Raw genomic sequence first — 10263 nt, forward strand, 5'->3', positions numbered from 1 at the left:
TGAGGAATTTTACTTGTATGCATGTGCTGTCTTCAGATAGAGAGTCTTGTATCATTGTTGCTTAATTTAATTTTAATAAAGATAGATTTGAAGATTTCTCCAGAGGAGAGGAAGTACATTTGGACATCTTTTACTTGCCAATAGACAATTTTTTGTTAACTTAGAGAAACAAAATTATATTGACAAACCGCTAGTGCCGTTCAAGGATCTATAGCGAACATTTTTCCACCTTCAATGGTCAATACTTCCAACACTTCGTGGCCCAGCAAGTCAACATAGATATCGATTGGTGATACAGACATACATACATACATTGCTCATTTTTCTTATGTCCGTCCCGCTGTGTAACAGAACAATCATATTACTGCACACTGGCTGTGTCTGTCTAACCCAAAAATTCACATAGCTACCTACTATGCCGCTGTCATTAGTGATTCTACTTTTGCTATCAATAGCATCATGAAGTGCGCCAGAAATGCTTCACTCAGCAGTATTTTCTGTCCGCTGCAAAATTGCAAAGCAAAGAGTTGGTCAGAAGAGCTGAGTGATGAAGCAGGCCTATATTAGTATGTATGCAACACTGGTAAAGAGCCCACTGTCCAATCCAATAGCAACCGACCCTCGTAACACATCACTTGAAACCTCATACATGCGAAAAGTAAAAGTGCAGTTACTTTACCTGAGTGCATGAAAATGTTATCAAGTAATAGAAAAACCAATATGGCAAACCTTCTTGGATCCTGTGTCAATTGCTTTACAAAATCGACCACTGATAGGTACTACAATAGCAACAAGCAAACAGAAGTTTGCCAACTTACGGCTTCAAAAAGTGATTTACAATTCTGAAGTAATCTTTTCTTTGGTGGAGTCTTAATAGCAGGTGGATCTTACAAACTATATAGCATTAGGCTCCAATTCTTTCCATTTTATTTTATTACATGCACCATTGACTCTTAATGTAACAAAAGCAGAAAGCTGAAATATGGTTCCCCTCATAGCAGACCAGGTCACAATAGGTATCCAAGTCAAAGAAAATCCTAATGATATGGAAGTATGCATACAACAGGTGATGAAAGTCAACGGTGCTGAAAGTGAAACGTTGTATATGCAAGTCTTTATAAAGAATCACAGAGGAATTAGTTTAACAAGTTCGAATAAAACTAACAAGATAAGGGCTACAAAGATATATGAATCCAAAGCTGCAAACTGAAACCAAATTTCGTTTTAATGATTAAACTCTTTGGCATGGCCTTTATTTCTGCAATTGCATTAAAGCTAAAGAAAAGAAAATACCAAAAGAAATGCAATAATTATCAGTCAACTAACCATGCAGCTCCATAATATTATATACCATCCCACCATTATCCATCTAACCTTGTAATTAACACTCAAAACAGTCAAAGGTACGAGTAACACCATGATATAAAAATTAGCAAGTTGTTAGCCCCAACAACCTCATGCTGTTCCAGACTCTCATGCCCCACCTTTTGAAAATTGAAAACAAGCAATCAGGGTAATCATACGTTAAATTAAGAATTGTGAGATTTGTTATTACAGGCAATAGTAGCAGCCGGAGAAGAATAGGCAGCACATTCAAAACAAGTTTTATTTTGCTTTTCAGCCTACAGATGGATAGCTCAATTTTATTCTCTAAGAAGGTACCAGAAATCATTCATGGAGCAGGTCTAAGAGACATATGAACACCTAAGAGGACTATAAAATTCCACATTATAAATCAACCAAACAACACAATAATATGTGAAGTCAAACTTACCATTCTTTTGCTGATGTAAGGCTGCAATTGACTTGGCTTCTCTATTTGACTGTCAACTTTGCGCCATGTCTTGTTCTCCCCCAAAAATTCTTTTCTAGAATCTTTCCTGCTTCCTGACTGCCACACTCTGCCGAAATTGGGTAGCCAATCAGCACCAAAATCGTGTCTTACAAGCTCACCTCTTTTCTCCAATTCCAGTTCTATCTTCCTTCTCTCTGCCCAGGCAGCTCCAACCCTTTTTGGGTTTAATTTTGAGGTCTTCATTTGCTCACCAAGAGAAGAGACAAGATCACCTAATCCTTGGTTCAATTTGTTGTCTAGTTGAATTTTCTCGGCGGCACTGAACCAAGGAGGAGGTGCTCCAGAATGAACATTTCCTCCACCATTTTCTTGTGCTGAAGAAGAGATTTGAGTGAGATTTTGCAAACCTAATAATCAAGAAACTTTGTCAAAAGACATCGATCAATCAAAATTAAAAAAAAAATTATCACCTTCAAAGCCATCATAAAATTGGCAAACAATGAAGACCAAGGATGAGCACCAATGTATCATACCAAAAAAAAAATGCTTCCCATTTATGGCATGGAACATGTCAACAAAAAACAAACTGAAAAGAACACAAAAATAAAAGAGGAACTGTTAGAGAAATGTTACTCTGTAATCTGCTCTCTTCACTGGAGGTCCCTTGAGAATGCCCATCTCCAATTGCAATTCCTTCGTAAGGATAGACCTGCTACATGCAGGTCGATTACATTACATCTCGCTACCTTTAATATGAGAAAATCAAAACCCAACAGAAGGAAACAATAAACAGCCTCATGCTGACATTTCAATCAAGAAATGCAAACACAATATGACAAGTAACAATTGCAAGTTAACATCTTCCCAGTTTTTATTTCCTATTCTTGAGGCATAACAGGCAAATAACAATAACAGGTGTAAAGCACTACATCAGAAGAACACAGGTTTACAACACAACTTCCAGTCTTCCTCTCTCCCCAACATTACAACGTACATAACATGTCAAATCATACTACGTTTAGTCATTCAAGTCTTGTTGATGTGATATACCGGTTTTTCAAGCAATTTTGACAATTAAAGTAATGTTGTGGTATACTTGTCATTAAGATAAGAAATTACTGTTTCACTCCTCATGTTTGTGTGCCTTCAATATGAGTGCTCAACCACCCAATGTCTTGGTTCTTAAACTAGAAAAACATTAAGAGAAACTGCCAAAGTTATTCTGCCAGCATTTCACACCAAAATGAAGTGCATGTCCAGCCCTTTTGTGACCTAAAAGAAATTTTCACCTATTTCACTTATTCCTTGAACTTCTCATTCTTCAAAAGTTAGTTACCTTCCAATTTCATCAAACCTTCCCTAAGAACTGTTCAGAAATTTGCTCATAGAATATTAAGTGAAACTTAATGCTTCAACAGCCTCATATTTGATGCAAACTCACCCTGCATCTTAGTACTCAATTCTAAAAGCATACTGGGCAAAACATATAAGGTTCTTCTATTCAAAATCTCAACCCCCGTAATCAAAAGGTTTGCACTTGGCTAGCATAATCACAGCAGCAATGTGAAGCACAATTTCTCCCTCCTTGTGCCACTCCTGAACTTTTCAATCTTCAAATTTCAGCACCTTTTTTCCTAGAAAGTCACTCTTTATCCCACTTAATATCACTGTTACATTGTCCTCAAGCTTGACTAACGAACGTGTGCATGAACTTAAAACCTCATAAGCATTAAAGTGAGGGAACGGTTGAACAGAAGTTTCAAGACAAAATCCTTTTCACAACACCAAAATCAGATTAGTGCACACAAGAGTTATGTACAGGAAACTAACATCAATATGTATATGATGTCTAGCATCAAAATAGTTTACTGTATCATTTTATTTATCACAAAAGTCATAACATTGTTTGGAAATTAAGGGTGAAAAAAAAAAACCTTAATGTTGTAGATAAAAAGTTCGAAAAGAAAGCATAGAAATTGACCAAAAAAAAAACAAAGAAATGAGCAAATACTTCTGAAAAAGACTTACTTTTCCATCATTGGGACAGCTGTAAGCTGGACCTTCCTTGGGTACAGAATGCGTATAATGTTGATTACCAAAAAAACCTGGGTCAAGATGCGCCATATCAGTTAATTAAACCACCAATTCTTTCCCTGATTGAAATTGGAAAAATGATGAGAACCAAAAACCTGGTAACCCATTTGGAGTCCGTGCACCTAAGCCAACACCTGTACCCGCATGAAGTATTTGAGGTCCAACTGTACATATTTTTGAATGTGATATCTGAGATCTCTCAATTGTATGATCTTGTAAAGGCACAACACTATTTGAACATTTAACATCAGAAGTTAAACAATCTAATTTATTTTTGTCAAAACTGTTTACATATTCAGATTTTGATTCATTGTGGATATCATTCAGTGGTCCAATTAAAGATCCATGAGATCCTCCACCAGCAGCCTCACTCTTCAACAACTTGCACTTCTTCTCCCACTGCATTTGTGAATAAGTGAAAAAAATGATCAACCCATGGTTAAGCCACAAAAGGAACAAAATGTCACTTCTAGTTTTTAGTACAAATGTCAAATGATAATGTAGATACTGTTCAACTTCCATAAAATTACTCCAACGGCAATGAATATATGGTTTCCCCTAATGAGAAACACTAGGGGTGTCATCTTTTACGATCAAAAAAGCACTCATCAATTTTGCTAGATTTATTGTTATATTTCTAAATAATTTTTATGCCATTTTGATTTGAAAAAAAAGTGTTCTCCTACATAGACATACAAATTACAGATAAATACAGGATTTGAAGCCTAAAGCAAAGTACATAATTCTGCCCAAAACAAAAGGAAGAAAATCAGGCAAAGCCACCTTAGTAAAATCAGACTCAGAAATCCGAAACGAATCCATGCGGTCCATTCCACCTCCATATTTCCACAAAAAACTCTTCAGTCCCTTTAAATGCTCTGCACTTGCCAAATGCGCGATGGCGTTGCCACTGCTTAATGAATGAAACATTCCCCCGCAATTAATCATTTTCCATTAATTAAAAATAATTAGGACAAAAATCAGCTTAAATTAGATGAACAGAAAGTGATTACCAAGCAAAGGAGCTGTCGTATTCGAGAATATCAAAGTCGCAGAAGACGCACCAGAGGCGGTTGAGGGCGGCGTGTTCAGGACGAAGAGGCATAGGCTTTTTAAGGTAAAAAGCCACGTCGTTCTTGAACTTGGATTGGAAACGATAGAGGAATGAAGAAAGAGCCTTCTTGTGGTTGGGAAAATAAATGTGGCGCCGGCCTTGATTGTGATTCAATCTGCACACCTTACAAAATTCGAATTGAGTTTGTTGCTTTCCCTGAACAGTGTCGTCTTCATCATCATCCTGATTGCTATGCTTTTTCTTCTTTTTATTAGGGTTAGGGTTTTGTATGGGCATTACTGTAGGAGACAGAGCAGGAGGAAGAAGATGGAGGATGCTGCCTTGCCCCTGTTTCTTATGCGACAATCCATTTAAGTCCCGCCTTTTAGATTCCATTTTAAACACGTGGTTTCGAAGGCAGAAGGACTGTTACGACTTTAACTGGGGACTGTCGGTTGGGCCTGTTAGACCAGGCTCCTCCAAGCCCAAGTTGGGCCCAAATAAAAACCGGAGGAAAACTATTTTGGTCAAGCGGGGCATTTCTCATTGTTTTACAAATTCCAAGTGCGTTAATTATGGAGAATAATCAAAATTAGTTAAAACTACTCCTCCATAGATTTTAGATTTTAGATTTTAGATTTTAGATTTTAAATTTTTTTAACTATAAAAAATATAAAGTATGTATAAAAGCAATTTAGGATATCGACAAAAAAACTAATTATTAAAAGACGAATAATATATCCAAAATCAAAATGAATGATTAGGTGAAAAAATAATGAAAATGAGCCTTATGGACAAAGTTGTAGTAGTCCTACCCTTTTTTTTAATTTGCTCTTGTAAGGTTTAAAATTAACATTAAATCATAAAAACCAACAAAATGAAGAATAAGGAGTGAAGCGATTTTCTTACTCATGAAAAGAATTCACATTTTAGTTGTTTGGTCGCACAAAAAATCATTTCCTCATTATTCCTCATTATTTAATATACGTGGGATCTACAAAATTTTATTATAAAATTACACGTTATTAAACATCATGTGCAAACAAAGTTATGCACTGTGCAAAATGCACATAACTTCCTGCCCGGTGGTCTGACTCGAACTTGACCTGGTTTGTACTTTGTAGCAGTGGTCAGAAGCATCTATTTTTTATACTTTTTATTCTAATTTTCTAAAATCAACTCTTTATACAATCAGAAATGGTTGATAATAAGGCGGGACCTCTATTCAAAAAACTCCAGTTTGGATTGTTATTTCTAGACATTTTTATATTAAAAATATATATATATACTGTAACAATTTGATATATGTGAAAAAAAAATGATTGAAAAATATGTTGATGAAACACATTAAAAAAATTTTTTATAAAAAATCACAATCCAAACATATTGTACCCAATGCTACATGTTTGTATACCTAAGCCAGATGTTTAAAAATCAATACACCAACAACAGCCCAGATGAAATAGTTGAGATTCAAAAATGAGTTTGACCAAAACAAAACGCACTCTTATACGTACATACAATTGGTACGGCTCAAGAATTCTATAGTAAATGACTAATGATTCCACTTGTGAAACAATCATTGGAAAAGTGGGCTAAGGTCGATATGATTTTGGAAAGAGGCCAGGGAGAGAAGAAAGACCAGAGAGAGATAGAGAGAGAGAGGGAAAAGGAAGGGGCTGTATATTATTATGAGATTCCTTTGGCTTTGCTCTCAGTGATCATCAATTCGTCTCGATCAGAAGTTGGCAAAAAGAGGGAGCTGCATAGCAGTTCTGAGGAAACCCTTTGGATTTGACAAAGGTAAACTGTGGTGTAAATTGTGGCGTGCCTCCTTGATATTTATATATTTTTTACTGTAATTGTTGGACTGGTTCCAGACAAGTTTATCTTCACTGTATTGTATTTATCATTTAACATATGCTTTGTTAAATTTAAAAGTGGATTAGGAAAAAGTTTGGATAGACCTTAATTAGTTTGTTGAATATGAGAAAGCAAATTAGATTAGAATTCAAATAATGAAAATTATTATATTAGAATTTGGATAGCGAAATTATATGAAAATTGGACATATATAACATAACATGTTTACTATTGGAGAATGTCAAGTGATGAGTTTAACATTTTTGGAGCATTCAAAAAAAAAATTATAAAACACATCCAAACCAAACTATTAATATTAGGAAACTTTAGGGAGGCTTATGGACAAGTTAGTTTAATTGTGATTTTTCCCATCAAATTTGAACATTTCAACTAAACCAACAGATAAGTATTAGATAACATTAATCAAACTTTTTATAGAATAAATAATTCAAAAATCTTGAAAAATAACACATTTCATATTATTGGAAGTCTTCTAGAACATATCAACTGGTGAATAGTAATATAGTATCGATAGTATAGATATAGACATAGATAGATATAGATTTGTTTAGCTGGCAAAATAATTAATTTAAGTTTTGAAATGATGAGAATATAGACTACAATCAAGATTTTGAAATCAACTCATTAAATTTTGGGAATTAAAATAAATAGAAAATCAACAAAAAAAAAAAAAGGAATTGAGAGTTTGGAAATAATTTAAATTTTGAAATGATGAGAATATTAGCCTACAATCAAGATTTTGAAATCAACTCATTACATTTTAGAAATTACGATAAACAGAAAATCTACAAAAATGGGAATTGAGAGTTTAAAGGTCTGGAATGGCTTCTAACCAAAAACCCCTTCTGTAATTTACATAGATATAGATCTAGATTGTGGTGTAAAATTTGTTTGTCGAGAACAAATGCATTAAGAAGTGAGCATTGGAGTAAAGACTTGTTCTTGATGACCTCAGGCGATTTCAAATTACTACTATTAGTCATCCAAGTCTTACAAATTCTTGTGAATTAAGTAGACACTTAACAAATAGCCGCTCTACCTGGACTTTTGGTTCTTGAGACTTCTTCTGTGTTTCTTTATCAAGTCAATACTCCAGGCGAACGTCAGCTGATTGGTTGATTTACTTTGCCGGATTCCTGCATCAAGGAAGATACTGATCCAAGTCCAACAGCACTTGTATAAATAGACCACAACATTCTTGTCCCATTAAGCTGTAAACCACAAAGCATTCTGCTTCTATTTGCATCAGTTACTAAAGGGGCATTAACCATGGAGATTGTAGCTCTATCTGTCTCAGTAGTCATTGTTGTTTTCACTATTGCTCTTTCTGCATTTGCCTTTTTCAAGCCTGAGTCAGAAACCGACATCAAGCTTCCACCAGGGAGCTTTGGATGGCCAATTATCGGCGAAACGATGGAATTCTTGTTCGGGAAGCCTGAAAAGTTTGTTGGAGACAGGATGAAGAAGTATTCCCCTGACATCTTCAAGACTAAAATTCTCGGAGAAAAAACAGCAGTCATTTGTGGTCCAAATGGTCATAAATTTCTCTTTTCTAATGAGCAAAAGCTCTTCACTGCATTTCGACCACATCCCACCCAAAGGCTATTCCGTTCATACCAGACTAAAGCGGGCGCCGGCGCCACCCTGCCACCGCGTCCTCCTCCTTCTACTCCTGTTGCTGCGGATCAAAGAAAGCCACGAATCGATGAAGAGACTAAAGTCATAAGACAGCCTGGATTTCTGAAACCTGAAGCATTGGCTCGATTTTTGGGGAAAATTGAATCCATCACCCGGCATCTTTTGCAAACTCATTTGGAAGGAAAAGATGAAGTGAAGGTCTTCCCCCTGGCCAAGACTGTAACTTTGACAATTTCTTGCAAATTTTTCTTAGGCACGGACAATCCAGAGCGAATTGCGAGGCTCGTGGATCATTTCGATGATGTAACAGTAGGGATGCATTCGATCATGGTGAATTTTCCAGGAACGATATTCAATCGCGCGAACCAGGCTGCAGCAGCAATTAGGAAGGAGCTCCTGGACGTGATCAAGGAGAAGAAAGAAGCAATGGCAGCAGGGAAGCCAATGCAGGACATACTGTCTCACATGATTGTTGTCACTGATGCAACTGGAAAAAGAATGCCTGAGGCTGAGATTGCTGATAAGATCATGGGCTTGATTACCGCAGGGTACAGCACGGTTGCCACCACCATAACTTTCTTGATGAAATATGTTGGAGAAAGACCCGATATCTACAGCAAGATCAGAGCAGGTAATGGATATCCTTGGCTCATCACGACAATCGTTTTCCAAACAATTCATTTGTAATCAAATAGATGCTCAAGTGCATATTTAGCCTATATTTTCTTCACCAATGTTGTGTTTACACAGTAACTTCTACGTGCAGAGCAAATGGAGATAGCAGCCTCAAAGAAGCCGGGAGAGTTCTTGGAATGGGAAGATATGCAGAAAATGAAGTACTCCTGGACCGTCATTTGCGAGACAATGAGACTAACTCCACCCCTTCAGGGAACATTCAGGGAAGTTCTAACCGATTTTACCTACGCTGGTTACACCATTCCAAAAGGATGGAAGGTGTACTGGACAGTAAGCACCACTAACATGAACCCAGCATACTTCAAGGATCCTGAGAAGTTCGATCCTTCGAGGTATGATTCAAGTGGAGAAGGCAGAGGTGTTGCAGCATATACCTATGTTCCGTTTGGTGGTGGACCAAGATTGTGCCCCGGAAAAGAGTATGCTAGATTGGCTATATTAGCATTCGTCCACAATGTGGTCAAGAACTACAAATGGGAGGTTTTGTTCCCTGATGAAAAGATCACCGGTGACATGATGCCTACCCCAGAAAAAGGACTTCCCATACGTTTGCAGCCTGCATCATCATCTTAATTACTTCCAACTTAACGGATTGAGGCCGGAATAATTAAGCATCCAAGTTTTTGTTTTTTTTTATCGTTTTATCTTTTAAGCAGTGTATTCCAGATTATTTCTTTTGCATTCTTCATCGTACTATGCCCCCGGGGCTTAGGTCTGGTGGTAGTAGCTTAGTTAGGTACCACTGCTAAGGATGGAATCCCCGATGCAATAACCCATACGGCTTGGACAGGTTGGTGTGGATTAGTCTGGTGATTCAGGATACCACACGTGGTCACTTCACAAAAAAAAAAAAAAAATTCGTCGTCGTCCTGTAATATGTATACAGTTTTTTTTTTTAAAAATCTGATAAATATGTTATTTGAGATACATGTTTGTATAAATGTTGAATATACATTGAAAACAATTAATCATATATATATATATATATATATATATATATATATATATATATATATTCAGAATATGTTAGCACAGAGCGTGTGGTTCTCACCCTTTTTGTTTTGATGTCTTTCTTAAAAAAAATTTGGAGATAAAAAAAAAA

At 36.2% G+C, this 10263-nt stretch overlaps 2 protein-coding genes across 7 annotated transcripts; one reads left to right on the forward strand and one right to left on the reverse strand.

Moving 5' to 3' along the window:
- Positions 1-128: 128 nt before the first annotated feature.
- On the reverse strand, positions 129-5334 carry LOC113742042 (TITAN-like protein). 4 transcript variants are annotated; one of them, XM_027269734.2, is made up of 7 exons: positions 4903-5334; positions 4673-4799; positions 3985-4288; positions 3824-3900; positions 2429-2507; positions 1775-2169; positions 129-504 (listed from the first exon to the last, which is right to left on the reverse strand). In XM_027269734.2, exons 1-7 carry the CDS (start codon positions 5238-5240, stop codon positions 481-483), a joined length of 1344 nt encoding a protein of 447 aa, XP_027125535.2. In that variant the 5' UTR covers positions 5241-5334; the 3' UTR covers positions 129-480. The 4 variants fall into 4 exon arrangements, with proteins under 4 accessions (XP_027125535.2, XP_027125533.2, XP_027125536.2 ...); XM_027269732.2 differs by having other exon boundaries at positions 1775-2202; XM_027269735.2 differs by having other exon boundaries at positions 2429-2504; positions 4903-5333.
- A 1063-nt stretch (positions 5335-6397) lies between these two features.
- LOC140005213 (beta-amyrin 28-monooxygenase-like) lies at positions 6398-9876 on the forward strand. Of its 3 annotated transcripts, none has more exons than XM_072045818.1 (3): positions 6398-6746; positions 7912-9096; positions 9232-9876. In XM_072045818.1, exons 2-3 carry the CDS (start codon positions 8097-8099, stop codon positions 9732-9734), a joined length of 1503 nt encoding a protein of 500 aa, XP_071901919.1. In that variant the 5' UTR covers positions 6398-6746; positions 7912-8096; the 3' UTR covers positions 9735-9876. The 3 variants fall into 3 exon arrangements, with proteins under 3 accessions (XP_071901919.1, XP_071901920.1, XP_071901921.1); XM_072045819.1 differs by having other exon boundaries at positions 7924-9096; XM_072045820.1 differs by having other exon boundaries at positions 6399-6746; positions 8175-9096.
- Positions 9877-10263: the final 387 nt, after the last annotated feature.

This window comes from Coffea arabica, chromosome 4c, assembly GCF_036785885.1.
Source record: "Coffea arabica cultivar ET-39 chromosome 4c, Coffea Arabica ET-39 HiFi, whole genome shotgun sequence".
Lineage (NCBI taxonomy): Eukaryota > Viridiplantae > Streptophyta > Magnoliopsida > Gentianales > Rubiaceae > Coffea > Coffea arabica.

What these genes read in the sequence shown, in the direction of transcription:
- LOC140005213 (XM_072045818.1), top strand. Translation starts at nt 8,097, where the DNA reads ATGGAGATTGTAGCTCTATCTGTCTCAGTAGTCATTGTTGTTTTCACT. An exon ending in CTACAGCAAGATCAGAGCAG is followed by an intron (nt 9,097 to 9,231) that starts GTAATGGATATC and finishes TTCTACGTGCAG; the next exon opens with AGCAAATGGAGATAGCAGCC.
- LOC113742042 (XM_027269732.2), bottom strand. Translation starts at nt 5,240, where the DNA reads ATGCCCATACAAAACCCTAACCCTAATAAAAAGAAGAAAAAGCATAGC. An exon ending in TACGACAGCTCCTTTGCTTG is followed by an intron (nt 4,800 to 4,902) that starts GTAATCACTTTC and finishes TTCATTAAGCAG; the next exon opens with TGGCAACGCCATCGCGCATT. An exon ending in CTGAGTCTGATTTTACTAAG is followed by an intron (nt 4,289 to 4,672) that starts GTGGCTTTGCCT and finishes TCACAAATGCAG; the next exon opens with TGGGAGAAGAAGTGCAAGTT.